The 11,419-nt window shown below is 44.7% G+C and overlaps 1 protein-coding gene across 1 annotated transcript; it reads left to right on the forward strand.

The window, feature by feature from the left end:
• The first annotated feature begins 7,952 nt into the window (after positions 1-7,952).
• LOC133912981 (cation/calcium exchanger 1-like) lies at positions 7,953-10,757 on the forward strand. Its single transcript, XM_062355995.1, has one exon. It carries the CDS (start codon positions 8,521-8,523, stop codon positions 10,228-10,230), a length of 1,710 nt encoding a protein of 569 aa, XP_062211979.1. The 5' UTR covers positions 7,953-8,520; the 3' UTR covers positions 10,231-10,757.
• Positions 10,758-11,419: the final 662 nt, after the last annotated feature.

An 11,419-nucleotide genomic window follows, 5' to 3' on the forward strand; every position in this document is an offset into this window, starting at 1 on the left:
GTTTTCTCACTTCAGAGAGGTATGTCGCCATCATCCGGTCCGTGCACTGAAGACCCCTTGGCGATGGGGTTTCACCTAGCAGCGAGTCCCTCATCGCTAGTAGGTGTTTCTCCCCGCGTGGGCGATGCTCGTGTTCCGGTTAAGAGGCCCTCATACTCCGCTTCATATTTTAACAACTAGAAAAAAGGGAATTGAATCATGTACCTAACGATGCATGGTCATGTGCCTGCTCCTTCCTGGTCAGGAGGAAGCATGCCCCGCTGAGCGACCAATACCGCATCCGTAACCCTTTGAAATCATGCAAGGTAGAACAAGGATTCCCCCTTCCTGTGGCGATTGGTCGTTACTCGTGCTCGAAGTTCGAGGTGTAGGCCCTTCTGTTCGTCCTAGGGTTGAACCTGCTTGAAGAAACGACACACGCGATTAGTTCCCCGATATTCTTTTGTCGAATCGAATCATACTTTCCCGATGGTTTTGGTTCACGTCATGGGGCTGAGGGTGGCAATCCTTGCGCGGCAAGTGATCCTCCGGGGGGGCTGCCACCGAAGAAACCCGTTCCCCCAGAGCTTGTGGTCCGTGAGCTCTCCTTAGCGCCATGAGCATGGATGCCTCAGCAGCCTCCTGGAGCCCTCGGATCCTGATCCGACGTCCTGAGTTTGGGACATATCGGCTCCGTCTGGGTCGTACCCAATGAAGAACACCTTACAACAACTTGAATCTTGAACTCGAAAACGCACCCCCTACCTAGCGTGCCAAATGTCGAGGGTAAGTCCCTGACAATGATTCCGGGGTGTATCAGACGATAGGTGCATGATCCTTGTTCGGGAAGCGTAGGTTGGATCTGACTGTGTGTGTGACTCAAGAACACCAGGGTTTATCCAGGTTGAGGCCCCCTCAGGGTAATAGCCCTACATCCTGTGTATTCTTCTTTCTGTAGTCTAAGCCAGTTACCCATGATCTTCTTGCCCAGCCCTTCTTTTTCTGGGTGCCGACAAACCCTTCCATCTTTCTCTATCTATTACCAGCCTAGTACTACTCCCTTTATATATCAGAGGGAGAGAGGATTTACATTTGAGCCTAGACATAGACTTAGGCCTAGCTAGAGCTTTCTACCTAGTCCCATCATCACTAAGAGCAGACGCATCCACTTGCTTTACGACGCTACAGAGCCTGTCCCATCGCACCGCTGCCTGCGTCATCCCAGTCACCTGGACTACCTTATCCCATCCTATGCATCGCCTGCGCACCTGCAAAAAGATCTCTTGCTGTGCCCGTCAGGCCGTCCCATAGCTTTTAATGCTGTGGGACGGGACACGGTAGCTCTGCGCCGGCCATGCTTTGGACAACCCGAAAAGAGGACCTGGGGAAGGGAAGTACTCGAGTGAAAAGGCATTTATTGTGATTAGACTACTTGGACACATACTTGCCCTGCGACCAGAGGAGATTGGTCATGGGCTTTGCTCCTGTGACCTGGGGACTGGTCATGGAGCCTAGTCGGAGAGCCTAGTTGCATGGTTGTAGACTGGTCGCGCGGAGCAGCCATGGTTCAGGACAAAACATGACACGCGACACCTGTCGATATCTCACCGAAGTGGATCCGCCCGCGAGGGGACCCCACTATTCTTTACACCGACATGCATGTTACAAGTAATTCAAGTACTTTGATGCACATATATATGGGGAGCTCATCCTATGTTTTGTGATTTGAGACTAATATTATTTCAAGTGAAATTTGTGTTTAGTCTCTTGGTGAAATGAACATCCTCAAAGATGTCAATGAGAGTCGGCATTGGAGAGTTGACTAAATTTTTGAAGAGCTATCTAATTGATTAAAGAGCCAAGTTTTATTAAATTATATATATTATTATTCATTGTCACTCTATGAAGGTAACTCTCTATCATAATGTCTTTAAATACATATTTACATCCTTGTGATAGATTCTTTGTTCTACACTTTTTCTGGAATACTCCAGAACCCGGATGTTTCGGGTCAGACCGGAATGTCCGAGTGCTCCAGAACTCGAAGTATCTGGATCAGTTCAGAATATCCGAGTTTGACAGAAACCGGAAGCTCCGAGTTGTATCTGGAGGTTCTGGATTCTGAAAGTTTCTAGCTCTTTGCATGTGTAGGTTATGTATGTATGCTTGTTTTATAGTTTATGCTTATTCTATCATGTGTAGACTTTATTGCAACCTTGTCATGTCTATTTTATATATCCATACATGTCTTGATTGCTTGCTAAGTATGCTATCGATTTATTTCTAGTGCATCTAACTTTCCTTACTAACTAGTATATGTAGGTCATATAACTAGTATGTGTAGGATGCATTACACATTCATGTGTTGATTGTGGTTTTGAGCCTGATTTTAGCTTATTCGTTTCATTCAATTTTCTTTGACTCTTTTAGAGATATTAATGGATTATCACATTATGGGGGAGTATTATGCTTCGTGCATCTTAAATATTCATAAAGTGTGAACATTTGAGCAATACCATTTAGAATTGATATTATTAATTATCTAGTATTTATGTGGTATGTCAAGCTCATATAAAGCTTAATTTTACAAGAATCTACTAATTGATCCACATTTGGTTCTAAATTGAAACTTGGGATTCTTGATAATTCTTTAGTGATCTTTTAATCTCAAGTTTTTAATTTGAATCATTTATCATTCGGATCAAATCAATTATGCTTTTTATGTGTTTACTTGTAATAATTGACTTTGTGAAGAATGTTTTTGAAGTACGATGTTTAATTTCCAAAATCTTTCTTCTCATGCTTCTTGAAAGAAAGTTGATCTATGTCTTGTTGTAATTACCGACTTGTAAAATCTCCATATATAATTGTTTTCTTACAATTGATAATAATACAAGTAGTAATCATCGTTGATCATCTTTATTTTAACTTTTGCTTCTAAGTGATTTCTTTCTTTGTGAAAGACCTCATTTAACTCCTATGATTAGGAATATTGGTTTCTTCAAGGAAACTTCCTTTTTGGAGTTTTTTTAAGCTTTCTATCTCAATGCTTGTATCATAATCAATATACTTACTTGAGATAAGTTTTTGAGCATGTTTGGAACTTCTTCATGTCTCTATATGCTCAAATCATGCTTAGTTCATTTGTTGAACTTTATGAGCGATCATTTGTTGATATTTTTATCTTAGATGTAATTTGGACAACTTTGTGGTATTTTGTCCTTCATTTGGTATCTTCAAGTCTTCCATGCTATTTTGTCCAAATTATATCTTTTTGGATCTTGAAGGTGACGAGCATGCTTGTTTGACTTGAATGTTAAAATCTATAGCATGTTTGCTTTTTTTGATTCTATATTTAGAGTAAGCCTCTCTCAAGTATTTTTATTGTATAAAAGGTGCATAGAGCGTTCATTTGATTTTAATTGGTATATAACTTTATTCAGTATATATTTTCAATTAGTATCTATCTATTAGTATGAACTTCACTTATTATCATTTCCATGTCATATTAATATGCGCAAGTTTATGGGAGAGTTTTCTCTATGTGGTGAGTTTTGCTAACCTCTTCCGACCCAATGAATTTGGGGACCAAATTATACTTGAATGAGTTTAGGTACAATGAATATGCATTGGATGCTTACATTAATCATAATGAAGGTCATTTCAAGTAGAAGATTATTTCAATTGGAATTCATAAAGATGATCTTTACATTTCAATTGGTATTTATAAAGAAGATCATCTCCTTCAACTTCAATTGGTATCAAAACGAAGGATCGTATCAAAATAATGTCAAGCAAGGATGAACAAGTTAACAAGATAAACAAGCTACCAAGATCAAGTAATTTATTCTTAATTTATGAATTTAATTTTAAATATTCAATCTTGTGTAGATTACATCATAATATGAAAATAACTTGCAAAAATATGTTTTTCTTGCAAGTGCTTCAAAATCTCTTTATTGCAAATATGAGCAACGTGAAGTAGCATATTTTTGTGGGAACTCTATAATCATGTTTATGATTCATCCAATCCCAAATATGCAAAAGATTTCATATCGAATGCTTGAGTTGCTCCTATATGCAATATTGATGAAAATTGTAAAATCTTTTGCTTAAGGTTTGTAGTCTGTTTTAAATGGCTTTGTCGAACATGTAAGCTTATGAGATGTTGACACTTTGTGATAAATGTGAAATTTTTTATAATGTCAACTATTTTGCTATATTCATCTTTGAGCCTAATCCATTGTATTCGTGCTTTGGATATTTATTTTGGACTCATGCTTGATTTGCCTTCAATTGATATGTATTTTAATTGGAATTGGTATCTCTTTTAAATAGAATGCTTTATATTGTCAATTGGTATTCTTTTTAAAATCTAATTTGGCATCTCTTTGAACCCCTTTGATCTATCGTATGGCTTACTCTCCTCATATAGTTCATAATTGGATAAGTGTATTTGGTTTAACTTAAATTATAAGAAATACACATATCATGAGGAGTTTATACTATATATAGTCTTACACTAGCTTTTAATGATTCCTTTTATGGGATAGAGCTAGCGTGTTTTGGAGAAAATTTCTCTTTTGGCAAGTCCTCCATAATTCTTACCAATTTGACGTTAATTTGGAGAGAATTCATTTTGATGATTCCATTTTGGTATTGATGTCAATTGAGAAGAATCGGACTAGATGTTATATTTTGTAAGAGGGCTTTGCTTATGTGGGAGAATTATTTGCTCATGGGGGAGAATTTGTAATCCCTTATGTTTGTAATGTGGATGTCAATTGGAGGAGTTTTAAAAGCAAATCTATGAAACTTCATTGTTGAAAAAGTTTTGCTTTGCATGAGCATATTTATTTTTCATCTTGATATATATTTAGTCATGCTTGATTCATATGTATAAAGGAAACTCAATCCAAAATTTGAGATAAACAATATATGCAATGATATTCAAGATTCATTCACACATATTTAGATTGTGGGGGAGTTTGCTTTATACATGTTTAGTTCTACTAACATCAAAATCTTTGTGGTGTTTGATGCTAGTAAAACTAGTTTTGGTAATCTCAAATATCTTTGTGATGTTTGATGTTTATAGAAACTAGTTCTTTGTATACATTCATCTTCTGATTATATGTATATTTAGAATTTTAAATTTTTCAAATATAATCATCTAGTGAGATTGTCATCAATTACCAAAATAGGGGAGATTGAAAGTGCATCTAGCCCTTATGTGTGGTTTTGGTAATTAATGATTATACCTATGGACTAACAACGGTGTTGAGTTTGTTAGTATGTTGTTCCATAGGTAATGCATTGAGAGATATGCATGAGTTGTAGGTGAATGGGGAGATTGAAAATGCATCAAGATGAATGAGCTCTAAGTGATGCTCGGGTAAGTGATAACAATATTTATGAACTAATAATTATGTTAAAAATTGTTATTAGGTTATTCCATATGAGATGCATAAGTGATGAATCATGGATTTCCTGAGAAATACCATGAGAACAAAAGAAATATATCGTTGTCATTGAGCTCTTAGTGATGCTCATAAGGAGAAGGAAAAAATCAATAAGATTGGCAATAAATTTGAAGACTAAATTACTGGTGGAGATCAAGTAACTAAAGTTTCTATATGAAGATTGACAATATGCATGAAGGCTAATAAGTTACGTGTGGAGGTCAAGTAACTTAAGGTACAAAAGTTGTCAATTACATTTTATGGACTAACTCATGTGTTTTGTGCTTGAGAGTAAGTTAGAGTTAGGATCTATAAGAAGGTATATGTTGAATTGGAATTATATATGCTAAGAGTGTAGAACAAGAGTGGACTCCATATTTTATAAAGTGAATTCTTGAAGATATCGAATACAAAGTGGTTTTCTATGGCAAGACGGTGAAGGGCAAGCAAAATTTGGCTGCGATGGACCATCCGTGGTGAAGCACAAGCAAATGGCTTGATGCCGAAGGATCAAGGCGGTGGTGAAGAGCGAGTGAAGGTTTTGTGCCAATGGACTGTGTGAGGCCATGGAAACCTATGAATGATTCGCATCAATCATATGAAGAATCTAGAAAAGATAGGGTGAAAATTATATACAAGTTGGCAACCCTTAAGGTTTGAATGAAAGAAGCGGTACTTGAAGGTTATTCAAAGGCTCAAAGTGGTTCAAACAAGTTTTATCTTTGAATTTGAGTATAGGTATGCCGTACTATTAAGATGGATGCAATGCAGATCTAATTATCGTGTCTCAATGCTCAAGAGTTTCTAACCAAATCCAAGTGAGAGTTCTTTTTAAAAATCCTGATGCGGAAAGTGTGAAAGTGTTCGAATTGGGTTTCAGAGTGTTTCTAATTTGATCCACTTCGGTTTATTTATATTTGAGTTCTTACTCAATATTTGTGCATATTGTTCGATCTACTCGTTTGTGTGTTTTTATTATAGATTCTCCATGGATCTACTGGAATTATAAATTGAAACACACGACTTCATTTGTTCGAGCTAAAACTCTTTAGGCGCTGTTTAATTTTTGTTTCGAGCTTGCTTCTGTACAGACCCCAGAGATTCCGGATTAACCCGGAGTATTCGAATTAACTCAGATACTCCAGTGAACAGTGTTTTCAGGTTTTTTTAATTAATGTTTTCTGGCATATCTTTTTGCTAGAATTGAATAATTTTTGTCACCCTAGGATTTTAACTTTCACACTTATTTAGGGTGATTGTGCACTAGTTGAGTCTGACATATTTTGGATTTTTACTTGTGAAAAATCCGTTAGTTTATTTTTCGCTGCAAGTTTAGACCAACGGTAAAAGGAGATAAATTTTTAGAAAAATACATATTCACCCTCCTTTAGACGACATCATTGTTGTTTCAGGTATCCACATCTTTATATCTTGAATTTATAACTTGATGTTATCACGTTTAATATTTATGTTTTTATTGCAACGCATGAATACTTACCTAGTCTAATTGTAAATACGATATGTTTCATATGTAAATACTTAGATTGCAACGCACGAATACTTACCTAGTCTAATTATAAATACGATATGTTTCATATGTAAATACTTAGTTAGTCTAATTGTAAATACTTAACCAGAAGATATATCGAGCCAAACCAAGATCTCGCTACTAATTCGAAAGGAAAAAACAACTTCAACTGTGCTCTTTTTTATAGGAAATTCTGCTCTTTGTTGGTTAAGGGTAACAAAAGTAACGACCGTTACATGACTACGGGCGAACGGTGCAAACCAACTGCTTGGTGCAGCAGCCAGCATGCACGATTTCTTCATGACTTTGGCTTTCCAGAAAGACGATGACGGGAAAGGCACATTTCAGTAACCGATGCCACGTAAGCCAAAGTTCCAGTCGCAAGCACCCGTGCCACGCGCACGTATACGCGAACGGAACGTACGTGCGCGCGTGCACGTTCCAGTCGCCCGTGCACGCACGCGACGCAGATACCGCACGCCGCCGTCGCGCGCCCGAACCGACGGTCGGCGCCGCACGTCGTCGTCGCCTCCTTCGGCTTCGTCCGCGCCGCTCTATCTCTCTCTCTCTCTCCCCCTCTCTATCCTCGTATCTTCCCCGTGCCCGGGGTTAGGCCGCGAACGAACTGGATTAGTCCGGCGCGGGGGATACCGGAGAGCGACGCGACCGGCGGGCACGCGGTCTGCCTGATACGCGGGTGATTCGGTCCCGGCGGGGGTTCCGTCCTCTCCGAACTCCTGCTGGCTCGGCACGTCGCGTCGCCCGTCGGCCTGTCGCGGACGTGCGATCAGCGTCATCACCGGTTTGGCCCAGCATCCGGTGCCGGAAATCTGATTTGCAGTTTCGCGTAGGTCGCACGTCTGTTTCCCAGCCATGGACCGTCCCAGAATCAACGAATCGTTACGGAGTTTTTCTTAGAGGAATCATTACGGAGTTGGCTGCTGGTGGATAATTTAGTGCCTCGATCAGTAGTAGTATGTGCTAAGCAGAGACGGTTGTCTTAACCAGTACTAGGTACTGTGATGGGACCAAATCTAAGAGAGCCTATGGCAAAACATGCTGGCCTCTAGCTAGACAAGAAAGCGCGTACGATACACCGTAAGAAATTTCCGAAGGTTCGCTCGTTTTTTTCCGGCAGAATTTCTGTGCAGATACTGGTACCCTGTCCGTCGTGCTCAGTGCAGCAGGAGAACAACACTTTGCAGGCTGAGCCAAGCCGTCGCCCCCCGCACCGACGCAGCCGATCGCGGCGCGCTTGACACGTCTTCTTCCCCGTTCAGTTCACTGACGACGTCGTCGCCGACCGGCCCCCCATCCACCTCTCATTACTTAACACGGAAGGAGAAGGACCCAACTCCAGCCCCGGCCGCTTGCTTATGTTGTGCTTGTGCAGTCCCTGAGCCTCCCTCGAACGGAACCGAGCAGAGCCGCCCACGAGTCCCTCTCCCCCGCCCATCCCGTCACGACCGAGATCCCCAACTGCCGCGCGCCCCGCACGGCATGCCGGCCTAGTCCCTCTCCGGTTAAAAACCCTGCCTTACTCCCCTTTTTATGGCGTTCGTGCGCAGGCGCGCGTGCAATGCCGCCGTGCCCAGCGCCTGCTTCCTGCTCCTCGTGCTCCTCCACTCCGCTACCTTCCTCCTCGCCGCTCGCCGTGGCGACTCCACTGGCCGCGTCGTAGAGGACTTAATTCCTACTGCTGCCTCGTCCTCTGCAAAGGAGCAGGGGAGCAGCTGCGAGGAGCTGCAGTCCATCTCGGGTGGGGACGCCCGGTGCGCCTACCTCCGAGCTCGCTCCCCTTGCTCCCCGGCGGGGTACATCGACTACCTCCGCCTCTTCTACTGCGGCTTCGCCAGCGCGCCGGCGGCCGGGTACGCCGCGCTCCTTCTGTGGCTGGTGGTGCTCTTCTACCTGCTCGGGGACACGGCCTCCGAGTACTTCTGCGCGTCGCTGGAGGGGCTCTCGGCGGCGCTGCGCCTGCCCCCCACCGTCGCCGGCGTCACACTGCTCTCGCTGGGCAACGGCGCGCCCGACGTGTTCGCCAGCGTCGTCTCCTTCGCTGCGGGCGACGGCGGGGGCGTGGGGCTCAACAGCGCGCTCGGCGGCGCGCTGTTCGTGTCCACGGTGGTCGCGGGGGTCATCGCTCTCGCCGTGGGCGCACGCGGCGGGGTCATCGTGGAGTGGCGCGGGTTCGTGCGCGACCTCTGCTTCCTCCTCCTCGCGCTCTGCTATTTGCTTGCCGTGCTGGTGAACGGTGAGGTCACCGTCTGGGTGGCCGCGTCGTTCGTCTCGCTCTACGTCGGCTACGTCGTCCTCGTCTGGACCTCGCACTGCTGCGCGGAGAAGGGCAAGCCCCCGGCCGTCGACCTCTCCGCGCCGCTCCTCCTCCTCGATGAAGACGATGCCGACGTCCCGTCGCTGCCGTCCCACTCCAAGACGGCGGCGCCCGGTCCCACGTCAAGGGGAAGAGCGTGCTTGCATTGCCTCCTGCGCGCCCTCTGCATGCCGCTGTACCTCCCGCGCCGCCTCACCATCCCGGACATCGCCGCGCACCGCTGGTCCCGCCCCTGCGCCGTCGCCTCCGCCGCGTTGGCGCCAGTCTTCATCGCCGCGACCTGGACCTCGCAGCGCAACCCGGTGTCGTCTTCGCGGCGCCACAGCCTCGCTGTCCTCCTGGGCGGCGCGCTCCTCGGCCTGCTCCTCGCCGTGCTCGCCGCGGCCACTACGGACGCCGCCTCCCCTCCGCGCGGCCGTCGGCGCCGCGTGCCGTGGCTGGCCGCAGGGTTCCTGATGAGCGTGCTCTGGGCGTACATCCTGGCCCGCGAGCTGGTCGCGCTCCTGGTGACCATTGGTTACATGGTCGGGATCAATGCGAGCGTCCTCGCCGTGACGGTGCTGGCGTGGGGCGACTCTCTGGGTGACCTGGTCTCGAACGTGGCGATGGCGGTGCACGGCGGGGCCGCGGGCGCGCAGACGGCGGTGTCCGGGTGCTACGCGGGCCCGCTGTTCAACACGGTGGTGGGTCTGGGCCTGTCGCTGGCGCTGGCGGCGGGCGCGCAACACCCTTTGCCGTTCGTGGTGCCCGCGGACGGGGCAGCGTACGAGGCGATGGGGTTCCTGGGCGCGGCGCTGGCGTGGGCGCTGTTCGTGGTGCCCGTCAGAGGAATGCGGATCGACCGCGTGTACGGGGTGGGCCTCATCGCCATCTACCTCTGCTTCTTCGCCGTGCGCGTCTTCGAGACGCTCGGGCTCTGGACATAGCAGAGCAGGTTGCAGTGGCGGTGACACTCCCTGCCTGTGCTTCCCTTACTAAATTTCTTCTTCCTACTGATCGTGGTACAAACATCAAACTGCGAAGGGAATGGTACAAAATGATAGTAGTAGAAAGATGAAGGATAGATAGTTCATCTTGTATATTACTACTCCACTACTAGGTGCTGACTAGTGTTGTGTCAGGAATCCTTTGTTCCTCTTCTCTTCTCTTCTGGGGAGGAAGGGGTTTTGACTGGACTGGAGACGCAGGAAAATTACGTTTGTTATGTTCATAAGCCCTGACAAATAGTAGCGGGCTGAACTGAAAAGGGTAAGGCCTCATTTGGATGTACGATTTGCATAGAAATTTGGAGGATTTCAATTCATAGGAATTTTCCCTGTAAAGTTCTTTGGATCAAAGGAATGAGCTTATCAAATTCATATGAAAATCCTATGCAATGTCCTCTTTCATAGGAATGTTAGAGAAACTGTAACATGAGATCTAACCTCATGAAGAATTTATTTTACATTGTGTCTTATCTCTCTCATCTTTTACTGAGTTTGATCTAAACGGTTATTCATGAGTTTTCATGTGTTTTCACATTATATATAATTCAAGGTGCAACCAAGCATTGGTTGCATTGTTGGTTGTCCTCCTGAGTTGCTAGGTGGAATTACCACTGAGTAGTATATTGCTGGGATAATTACTCATGACTCCTGAGTATATTGCTGGGATTTGTTGGCTTCAGCTACCGCACTCCACCGAGCACCATGGCCACGCCCGCGGGTTCGTGGTCGGTCTCCCCTTCGGGCTTCCCACGTTCTTGCGCCGCACCGCGCCGCGGACGTGGGCTTCCTCTAAACGATGGCATCCTTTTCCTCCGAGCTTTTGGCGTTGTTGTCATCTGAAGCAAAGGCCGGCCTATCAGTAAATTTTACAGAACTCTGTTTAAAAATATCTTCGTGAGATCTTATCTGTATCATTTATTTTGTAATTTAATAACTAAACTGTAGAGTAAAGAGAGTGAGTGGACATGTATCATCATAGTAAAAAGAGTTTTTCGTAATACCAGATCTTATAAATTTGCTTTCAAATAGATTAGGTTTTTTGATAATCTAGAATATAATACTAGATCTGATCGCTGCTTGTGTTAAATAAACTATTTTCTTTCACAAAGGAGATCCCACCCCCCCAACC

The sequence above is a fragment of the Phragmites australis genome, chromosome 3 (genome assembly GCF_958298935.1).
Source record: "Phragmites australis chromosome 3, lpPhrAust1.1, whole genome shotgun sequence".
Lineage (NCBI taxonomy): Eukaryota > Viridiplantae > Streptophyta > Magnoliopsida > Poales > Poaceae > Phragmites > Phragmites australis.

Bases quoted from the DNA above. Each gene is read 5' to 3' on its own strand.
- LOC133912981 (XM_062355995.1), top strand. From the start codon at position 8,521: ATGGCGTTCGTGCGCAGGCGCGCGTGCAATGCCGCCGTGCCCAGCGCC.